Source organism: Micrasema longulum, unplaced genomic scaffold (assembly GCF_059751315.1).
Source record: "Micrasema longulum isolate JH-2025_06_02 unplaced genomic scaffold, ASM5975131v1 h1tg000371l, whole genome shotgun sequence".
Lineage (NCBI taxonomy): Eukaryota > Metazoa > Arthropoda > Insecta > Trichoptera > Brachycentridae > Micrasema > Micrasema longulum.
Genome location: NW_028277572.1, coordinates 253074 through 263888, shown reverse-complemented (window position 1 = coordinate 263888; position 10815 = coordinate 253074). Strand labels below are relative to the sequence as shown.

Sequence of the window (10815 nt, the reverse complement as noted above, 5' to 3'; positions counted from 1 at the left end):
GGCAGACAAATATTTTTTTGGGCTATTTTCATTTGCTAAATAACTGGGCTTGAAAATAGGAGTCAATTTATAGTAAAGTGGAGTTTGAACTATAGATATCCAATTCGTAAGTCCACGACACTCCATGAGACTGCAACCCCATTTGTTTAAAAAGTGCAAGATCACCTGATATCGAAAATATTATAAAATAAAACTTTTTCAAAAATTGCAAAGTTATTGATCATTTTTAGTTTTTTAACGCTACCCTTGCACAGTTTTGTAAACTGATAAGTCATGGAATGTGTCAAAGTCAAGTCAAACGTCAAACGTCAAATTTCAAATAGATAAGGCAGGTTTGATAACTAAAAATCTAGAAAAATCTGCATTGATAACGAAAAGCTAATAAGTGTTAATTATGTTTAATTTACGTTTATTTTTTACTTCTTGTCTCTTGTGTAAACTTTAAGCATAGGTATATTTGGTCTTTATCATTTTGATTTTGAGCACTTGTCCTGCCTGCTTCAAATGTTTTTGCGAGGTAATTTAGTGTGAATTGTACAATATACTTAAAATAAAAAAAACATTATTTGAAATGGAGTCAAAATATCAAGATATTAGTTACACCGACGCCGCACATCCCAGATTTTGTCCAAAAATAAAGAATACTCTTGACAGTAACTTTAAGGACGGTAGGTTTTGATACTTTTCTTAGAAGTTTATTGATTTATATATAATATATTCATGTAACAATAATGTCGAGCCAACAGTACAATCACGGAAAGCTGCAAATTTTGTATTTATTTATACTATGCAGCTCAAGCCGACACTTAGGAAAAGTTTAAATCTGTTTGAATGGTAGAATTATAATGTGAATACAAACATAATTAGTAATGTGGATCGAGTTTTAAAAAAAAAACTTTCTAACCAATTGAATGCCTGGGCATTACCCTGGTGTATACTGATAAAATCTGTAAAATTAATACAGTTCTGTGTGTGAAATAGAATCAGAATCCTGGACGAATGTTTTCAGCTCAATGGCTATTCTCTGGGAAAAAATTCCGAAAAAAAATCCTGTATAGATAAGTCTCCCTTGTAGTGTAGTATTTGTTTAAAATGTATGTTTTAGACTGCAGTATTTTATTGCCCCTGGAACTGGCAAATAAGACTAATAACACCTTTACTTTCCTTATTTTCATGTAGCGGATGATTGAGATACGTTTTATTTTGGTGTGCCAATGCAGTGTCCTCTGCATCACCAAGATGATGCTACCTGAAGTAAAAATACTTTAATTTTGCCTTTGTTGTTTTTATGAGCGGAGATAGTAAACATAAAAATTACCACTAGGCGACTTGCTTAGGCGGGAATTACTTTTGGCTATGCGATACTTCAATATTAACACGCTTAACGAATAAAGCAACTCACATACAGGAGAGCAACATATAAATTTGAGGAAAAAAATATTGCAGTAATACTACTGAAAAAATGATATTTTCTTACGTATAATTTAATCCTCATCGCTTAATGATCTAAGTACGAGTACTTATAATTAATTATTAGCATTTAAAGCATTTACTTTGTGGTCAAATATTTAATACACTGGAACGTCTTTTTACAGGGGGGATAGGTGATTGTTTACTTTTTATTGTATCTTAAAAATAACATGACATAAAAATTCTTTTAAAAAATCATAAAAAAATATTATTCACTATACCCATCATAATATTATACGCCAAGTAAGTAAAAAAGAATTGTAGGGCATTCCAACATGTAATAGTACGAGGGTTGCTACTTAAGTTTTGAGATAGACAAGTAAAAACAAATATTTATAATCGAAAATGGCTTTATTGTTTCTCAAAATATTCTCCTTGAAGATCAATACACTTTTGCATGCGTTTGAGCCAATTTTCGAAGCACTTTTTCCAGTCCAATTGAGGTACCTCCAAAACATGTGATTTGAACATGTCAACCGCTTCTTCAGGCGTCGAAAGACGTTGAATTTATTTTTGCTATGAGGGAATAAGAAAAAATCATTGGGTGCCAAATCAGGATTGTACGGCGGATAACCCATAAATTCGATGTTTTGAATGCTCAAAAATTAACTTGTTTGAGCTGATGGGTGACAGCTTGCATTGTCGTGGTGGAGAATGATTCGTCATCTGCAATTGGTTTCCCTTATTTTTCCGAACACTTCTGGCAAACAAATGGTTGTGTACCATTCAGAATCGACCGTTCTACATTGCTCTAATGGAACGGTGGCGACACGTCCAGTTATTCCGAAAAAACAGGCGACCATTTGCTTCGAAGTGCTTCGTGCGGGGACAACTTTTGTTGGATTTGGCTCATCTTGAAAGACCCATACAGTCGATTGTTGTTTAGTTTCGGGTTCATATGCATAGTTCCATGATTTGTCGCCTGTCACGATCTTATAGACGTTTTTTGAAGCACCGCAATTGAATTTTTTAAACATTTGTTTGCACATGCGACAAGAGCCTTTTTTTGAGCGATTATCAAATTATGCGGTATCCAACGTGAACAAATCTTTTTGAATGTATGCGAGTGGAATATTGAATGTTTGCAGTCCCACGTTATGTCACATGACGATCTTGCAATATCAGTTCACGCAAAGCATCGATTTTTTCTGGCACAACAGCTGATTTTGGACGACTTTCACAAAATTCGTCCTATAACGAAGTACGAACACGATTTAATTTAAAAAACCAGCGAAACACGGTGGCTCGAGATGGTGCTTCATCGCTAAAAGTCGCAGCAAGTTGATCGGCACACTGTTGTTGGTTTAATCCACGTCGAAAGTCATAGAAAATCATTGCATGAAAATGTTCACAATTTAATTCCATTTTTTAAATAAAATCAATAATTTTTCAAGTATATGTAAACATCACAAATATCACTCGTAAGACAAAACGTTCTGAGTACGTTTACCATTAAAAATGCAAACTTTACGATGACAATGTCAGATTTGACATATTCATACTGTTGTTGCCATATCTCAAAACTTATGTAGCAACCATTATATAACTATATTACTATTACGCATTGTTAAATCAATGTCCAAAAAAACTTTTCATTTAGTTTTTGGTCTGAGTCAAAACTAGGTTCCAGTGTACTTATAAAGCAGGTAGGAGATGTTAAGATGTGAGATAACTTTTTTTACTAAGGTAAAAATTTGTTCTAGGATGCCGTGTTGCTTTTGTTCAGATGGCTGTGGGGGAAAACAAAGGAAAGAATATCGCAAGGGCCGTTGAACAAATTCATAATGCTAAATCCATGGAAGCTCAACTTGTCGCACTCCCTGAATGCTTTAATTCTCCTTATGGAACAAGTAAGTTTAAATACTTATCTAAATGCAGGTAATAATTTATTTACATAATAGAATTCATATTGTTATCTTAGTGGTGAAAACTATGCCATTATAATCATAGTTATGATAAAAACGACTTTGAAATTTATAGGTTAACAAAAATTACATATCTTTGTTGCAGTGCTGACATTTATTCAGCGTTAATGAAACCTTAAGAAAATATTGATTATCGGAACATTTTTTTTCACCCCAATATGCCAGAAGGCTCAATAAATATTTTCAAAAATCAGGAATAACTTTGAAAATGTATTCAATATTGAGATCGGTTTTTTAAGATTCTAATGATGTAATTATCAGTGTATAAAATTTTCATTAATAATTTTAAGGTTTAAAAATTATTATTATTATTATTATTCATTATAGGCAGGCAGCTTTTGCTGATGCGCCTATATCTCATGTACTGCTTTTTGTCCTAGTTCTTTTTCCTTCAAAAAAGCATCCAGTACATACAAAATAGCTTGCAGTTGGGATCATGTCACTTATACATTACACATTATTCTCACTGAGTGCGCTTCTAACAAACATTGCATAAAAGTATGTCGCACTAACCGTTAGTTCCATAGGTCACAAAATGTCTTGTTGTCAGCCAATTTAAAATATGCATACTTTAAACCATTTTAGACAATTAATTTAACGTCACACAGAAAAAATAATAATACCTACTCTTATCATAATTTTTTGCTTATATAAAAATAGTAATGATAAAAAAATTTGAAAAGACCCATTAGAGTGGTGAATTACAGCACAGAACACCCTGGCTTGTGAAAAATCACATTTAATTTTGGTGTTCTCACTAGGATTCAAACCCGGAACCTTCTGTGCGTGAGTCAAGCATCTTTAATACACCATAGACCGTCAAAAAATTTCAAACGTTTGTTATAAAGCTTATTTTTAACTTAGGGCTTTCCACTGAGACGATGAGTTAAAAACCTGCTTTAGACAAATCTTATATTATTCACTATACTTATTTTAAGCTTAAATTTTTTTTAAAGTTAAAATTGAAATATGAATTATTATGGCGAGTGTTCCAAACTTGGTCAACTGTCACATACTTTTTTGCAGGCTTTATTAAACCTTGTGATCTCACATGAGTCCACTTAAAATACAAACCTTGATGTATTATTTTTCTTATTTTTTTTAAACAATTAAGTCGTATTTGACTATAACAAGCCTAAATTATATGATTATTTTTACAAATTACGGGAAATAGATTATTAAACAGTAAATATTATATGATTTAAATTTTTGTTTTTAAATATCTGTATAAAATATGTCTTATTTTGCTTAATCTAACACGACATCCAGCACTGAAAAAGTGTAAATATTTTTTACTCATCAGTGTAGTTGGCTGCCTGGAATATTTGAAATCACGAAGATATCTTCAATTTTTCTAGAATTCTTCCAAGAATATTCGGAGGAAATCCCAGGAGGAGAAACATGCACCGCATTATCCAAAGCCGCCCGAGAAACTGGATTGGTTGTTGTAGGAGGAACCATTCCCGAAAAGAGTGAAGGAAAGTTATACAACACATGTACCGTTTGGGATGACAAAGGAACACTTATTGCAAAACACAGAAAGGTATTATTATTTTAGATCATTTAAATAGGTTATTTTTGTCACAATCCTTTCAAGGGCATTTTTTCCGTTTTATTTTTTGTTTTATTCCGACTGGATTAAGGGTTTATTTTTATTTTGTCACAATCCCTTTGTTTAAACACAATGGTGCATAGAGCAGCATTGCATTGGTGCACCAAATCAAGCATAAATAGATCATTTGTTACTTTGAGATACTTCAGCCCTACGGGAAATTGGATACAATAAATGTTTTTTAGCGCGAGGTAAAAATTAAAGCATTCAATTGTATGGCAAAGTTTCCTGAAAATGTACAAAAAAAGAATAAAAAACATTTTACCTAGGCGTTGCCTAGTAGGGGATTTGGTTCAGCCTGATGAATCTCACCCACGTGATAAAGGTTTCAGCTCTTTTACTTCACAAAAGTCAACAGATGGAAGAGTTGAGGAAATGTGGATGTTCAAACATGGGCAGAATGGTGAATGTTACACAGTGTGTAAAGTGGCCACTTAAACCAGCCAATGACAGGTCATAAGCCCTGTAAATGCCTAGACTTCCATATTCCCTTCTCAAAATATTTTTTTCCTTCTGTTGAAATAAATTTAAAAAACATTTAAATTAAAACTAACTACTTTGAACGAAGTCACTAGTTCATATGAATCAACCAATGGACAGAACTGATTGAGAATAAGCGGAAGAGAACCTCTGACTTCACATGCGAAGTTATTTCAGAAATACAAAACTTTAAAAAATCGTAGCGCTGATATACAAAAATTGAAAAACATTTTTTTTGCTTAGTTTAATAGTCTATTAACAAATAAAAGAATATTTAAAAAACCACTGAATTTTCTCATTCCAGGGCTATAAAATATTTATGCTAAAAATCACTTCAAATAAATGTTTCATGCCAATCTTGTCGAATCCATTGAATCCGGGACCTCAAGCGCGCATGTTAGGCAAATGCGCTAATTAATTTGTATAAAGTTTTCAAAAATTCAAAATAATGTTTTTATTGTACGTTTATTAATTTTAGATGATGTTCAAGTAAAACTATATTAAAAACATACAAAATGTCACATTTCAATTGTTTTTTTAAGGTACATTTATTTGATATTGATATTCCTGGTAAAATAACATTCAAAGAGTCTGAAGTGTTATCAGCTGGAGATACTTTGAATACTTTTCAAATTGGTTCCCTTAAAGTTGGACTGGGAATTTGTTACGATTTGAGATTTGAAGAAATGGCAAGAGTTTACGCAAACATGGGTAATTAATGAATTTGTATAAATTGTATGAAGAAAAGAGATGAAATAATCTAATAATTTAAATAGCTGAATAGGAAAATATCACATACTACAATTACCGATAAAAATATATGAAATGGATTTAGCATAATTAATTGTATTTTCAAAATCAATTTGGATATTGTAGAGAAATGTTTTCATACTTAGATGTAACAAATTAATTAAATAAAAAATATGTTAGTAGAAAAACGCGACATGTTTGGCCTTGGTTGTTGTGACATCAAGATTCATGAAATTGTTCTACACAAATTTCAATGGCAGAAACAAATAAACACGAATCGTGACATATTAGGGGCGTGGCCAATGGAATCACTGTTTTTGCGGGAATTCAAAATTACAAATTTAAAAGTATTTTTTATGCTACTAATAATTAGAAAAAAAATATTTTTTTTCACCGGACAGTATTTCATAAACTTTTATTACTTTGAAAATGTTTAAAAAAATGTAATATTTACCAGTGTGAATGGTATATATGTTGCCGCCAAATCGTTTAATCGGCCGCTCAATAGGACGGCTAGGCTGTTCATTATATGCCGGCATTCAATTGAATGGCTTCATGATTTGATTTTAATGAATTACGATAGCTCATTGTTCAATCTATTGGCTGGTTGAAAGCTTACCCTTTTCAAACACGGCTGAACCAAAATCCACCGGGTTAGGTGAGGATGGTTGAATTAAGTGATGTAAAAGACAGTATTTTTTTTTGTTAAACTTAACTCAACCTATTCTAACCTAACAGGACAAAAATAAAAATAATAAATAAAACAGTTGTTATTGTTGTATTAAAATAAAAGAGGCTAAGCGATGTTCAGCCCTTTTGTAAAATGTTGCTTTGAACATTTTGGCCAAGCGTCTGTTAGCCACTCAATTAAGTGCCGGCATTTAATGAAAGTTTAGCCTTCGGACTAAGGGCTGATTTAATTATTTGGCGACGACATATAGACAGAGTATAAAGTAAAAAGACCAGCCATTGGCAGGTCTTAAGGCCTGTAAATGCAAAGACTTGCATATTCCAACCATTTGTTTTTAAATGAAAGCAAATATTTTCAAGTCTTTTTGTCACTACTCCTGCTGCAAATAAATCAGCTGTCCTATCCGCCGAATGGCCATGATCTTAATTCTCTAACTTTCAAATTTTATTTTTTTTAATTCTTCCTTACTTCCTTTGTTTACAATTACTCAACATAATAATGATTATATTTTATGCACATTTAAACTGTTAATAATAAAAGCCGTCTGGGCGTTTATGAATAATAAATATAGTCCCTTTGAAGGAAAGTCATATAAATAAATGTATTTGTTTGATTTGTCTCTGTGTCGAGGATCTAGTAATTCTATGTCGTTCTGTGGTGTATGTCATTAAATAAATAGTTATCAATTTTTGGAAGTATCTCTGTAACTTCTTCTGTAAATATCTCTCACTGATCAAATTCTATTTACTATTTTAATATGGGAAAAATATTGCATTTTTCAGGTTGCAATATGTTACTTTATCCCGGTGCTTTCAATATGACCACTGGCCCTCTACATTGGGAACTCTTAGCTCGTTCTCGAGCTAACGACCTTCAGTTATACATGGGCATTGTTAGTCCCGCGAGAGTTCACGGGTCGGGGTACATAGCGTGGGGTCACTCCACACTTGTGAATCCATGGGGAAAAATTATAGCAAAAGCAGATCATGGTGATGAATTGTTAATAGCCGACGTTGGTAAGAAATTGATTATTATTTATCAGCATATTTTTATGCACAGTTTTTTGTATAATAAATACAAATATAAATAATGCATATAAAAACTCCGCTAAAACTGGTTAACAAATCCCATTATAATCTGCAACTTTTTCGCTCATCTTAAAATATCAGTCATAAAATATAATTATTGACATAACTGCACACATACTTTACCAAATAATTAAAAATTAAAATATTTTATGTAACTTTACGGCCTCCGTGGTGTAGTGATCAAGAAGCTTGACTCACGCATGGAAGGTTCCGGGTTCGATTCCCGGTGAGACACAAAAATTTAATGCGTGTTTTCGCAAGTCCTAGTATTCTGTGTCGTAATTCACCACTGTAATTGGGCCTCCTGGCCTGTTGTGGTGCAAAAAAAAAGTAAGTAAAAAAAAAACTTGTATAAATAATAACAATAAAATCACTTTTGTGCAACTTTTTTGATTATTTTTTAAACATATTTTTTTTTTGATTAGATAAATCAGTATGATTTTGGGGACCATATTGAATTAAAGTCACATTATTTTTTTTTTCAATGCAATTATTTCAGAAGAACATTTATTTATGTAAAATTAAAGTATTTTGAAAAGCCTTTTTGTTATTTAAAATAGTCCTTCAACTAAACTGTTTGATTTGTTAAGCTTTTATTTTCGGGTACCGTAGAAAATTTAATTTGTCAAAAATATTTTTTTTTTGACTTGGTGTTTATTTTTTAGAACCCCATATTATAATGTTCATATTAAAATCAAACACTGATTTGAGTCTACTTAAAATCATTTATTTTATTTTTGACACAAATACAAAATGTTTGGACAATAGTTTCTCTTTGTTAGGACATTTTCAAAACAAATGCCCTAACAAGGCGAAACAATAGTCCGATTTTTTGTTCATGTGTTGAAAATAAAATGAACGATTTTGAGAAGACTCAAATCGGTGTTTGATTTTAATATTAATATTGTTCAAAATATTTATGAATACTGTATATTCACATAGCGCCCATATAGCGCGCAACAATTCCTTTGCCTAAATTGTGTTTTAAGATTGAAAACATTTTAATTATTGTGACTGATATATATATAGAAAATTTACATGTTATTTTCTCATTTGTTTATTTTTTATAGATTTATCTGTGGTTGATGAGGTCCGTAGTCAAATTCCAACCACAAAACAACGCAGAACCGATGTTTACTCCACACTTTATAAGAACAACGAACCTATTGATACCAAAAATAATTTTAAAATGTGAACTTATCAAAAAAAAACATCAAGTACTTGTTATGTTTAGGTAGTAATGAATAAAACATATTTTTGATAATCATAATAGGGAAATATCACGTTTTTTTTTTTTTACAATTATGAATTAATAAGGGGAAATGAAATACTTCAAAGTCAAAAAAAAATTTTTTTTGCACTTATTAGTAGCATAAAAAATATTTTTAAATTGATTATTTTGAATTCCCGCGAAAACACTTCATTTCATAGGCCACGCCCGTCATACGTCACAAGCCGCATTTAAGTTTGACGTTCTGCCATTTTTGTATGCAGAAACTGTTGTGTATTATTTCATCCGAGTTTATTTACATATATTAGTGATTTTACAACTATTTTTTCTGCATTATATCTGGAATAAAGGGTTTTTAATACTGTATAGTACCCAAATGCAGGATTACTTTGAAGACAACGCCAGAAAAAATGTTTTTAAATGTGCCCAAAGATGCATCAATACGAAGAAAATAGTCCTTCGCTATGAAGAGATATAAAGAAAAATAGGATGTTTACTTTCAAATCCGTTATCTATTGTTGTGAAGATCACTTTAATGTAAGTATTATTTAAAGTATTCGTTTGTTTTTATGCGTATTTAGTTTGTCATTGATCACGGAAATTCTGACATTTCGTATAACCTAAAATTTATTTTGTCGCTACGCTATCGATATATTATACTTTTCCACGTTCATAGCGAGTATTTTTATTTATCCAATGAGTCTCGGATCATATCGGTATTGTAACGATATTTATTCAAGTGTATAAATAATATATTGCTATTCATTTAAGGGTTTCTATTTATTACAGTTGGAAAAGTATTTGGAGAATAACATGAGTGTGCCAAAAGTCCTAAATGATGAAGAAAATGTGAAGTGTGCAAATTTCCCAGGAAATTCGAAACTGTGTCCAAGAAAACCCAAATTTCCTTGGCAATGTGATAACCAGTGACAACCCGGAGACCAAACACCAGAGCACCGAGTGGCACACCAACAACTCCCCGCGTCCAAAGAAAGCCAGAATGAGCAAGTCAAGGGTCAAATCCATGCTAATCTCCTTTTTTGACCGTCGCGGTATGGCTCACAAGGAGTTCGTATCCCCTGGATAGACTGTGAATGCCATTTTTTACGTGGACGTGCTTGACAGGTTGCACAAACACGTCTTCCCCATGAGGCCAGACATCGCCGATTCTTGAAAGATTCACCACGATAGCGCGCCATGCCACACCACGCTGTTGGTGAGGGAGTTTCTGACCAAGCACAGGGTTGCCTCACCCTCCCTACAGTCCAGATCGAGCACTGCTGGACTTCTTCCTCGTATGTTTTTTTGTAAATGCCCCTTGGGCGTAAAAAAAAACAGTACTTAATACATATTATGACCGTATCATATTCTTGAAATAAAAAAATGATATCCAAACTGAATCTTTTACTCCACGTTGACCATTACAGCAAACTTTACTTAGCATTTGTTGCTATAGAGTTCAACTTAATGGACCACGCTCAGATATTTTAAGAGGTAACAACCATCATCGCAGCCAATTGTGATTGATTGCAAGTAAAAGAGAAATGAAATAAGTAGTTAAAAAATCA

At 32.2% G+C, this 10815-nt stretch overlaps 1 protein-coding gene and 1 long non-coding RNA gene across 3 annotated transcripts; both read left to right on the top strand.

The window, feature by feature from the left end:
- LOC148282159 (omega-amidase NIT2) lies at nucleotides 1–9283 on the top strand. Of its 2 annotated transcripts, none has more exons than XM_088225542.1 (6): nucleotides 1–517; nucleotides 3174–3320; nucleotides 4754–4938; nucleotides 6030–6198; nucleotides 7711–7944; nucleotides 9087–9283. In XM_088225542.1, exons 1-6 carry the CDS (start codon nucleotides 505–507, stop codon nucleotides 9209–9211), a joined length of 873 nt encoding a protein of 290 aa, XP_088081668.1. In that variant the 5' UTR covers nucleotides 1–504; the 3' UTR covers nucleotides 9212–9283. The 2 variants fall into 2 exon arrangements, with proteins under 2 accessions (XP_088081668.1, XP_088081667.1); XM_088225541.1 differs by having other exon boundaries at nucleotides 251–668.
- Nucleotides 9284–9475: 192 nt separating this feature from the next.
- Nucleotides 9476–10786, top strand: LOC148282158 (uncharacterized). The gene is made up of 2 exons (XR_015822158.1): nucleotides 9476–9784; nucleotides 10037–10786. It is a non-coding gene; the product is annotated as an uncharacterized LOC148282158 (long non-coding RNA).
- Nucleotides 10787–10815: the final 29 nt, after the last annotated feature.

Bases quoted from the DNA above. Each gene is read 5' to 3' on its own strand.
- LOC148282159 (XM_088225541.1), top strand. From the start codon at position 572: ATGGAGTCAAAATATCAAGATATTAGTTACACCGACGCCGCACATCCC. The intron at 3,321-4,753 runs GTAAGTTTAAAT...CAATTTTTCTAG, and splicing joins TAATTCTCCTTATGGAACAA to AATTCTTCCAAGAATATTCG. The intron at 7,945-9,086 runs GTAAGAAATTGA...TATTTTTTATAG, and splicing joins ATTGTTAATAGCCGACGTTG to ATTTATCTGTGGTTGATGAG.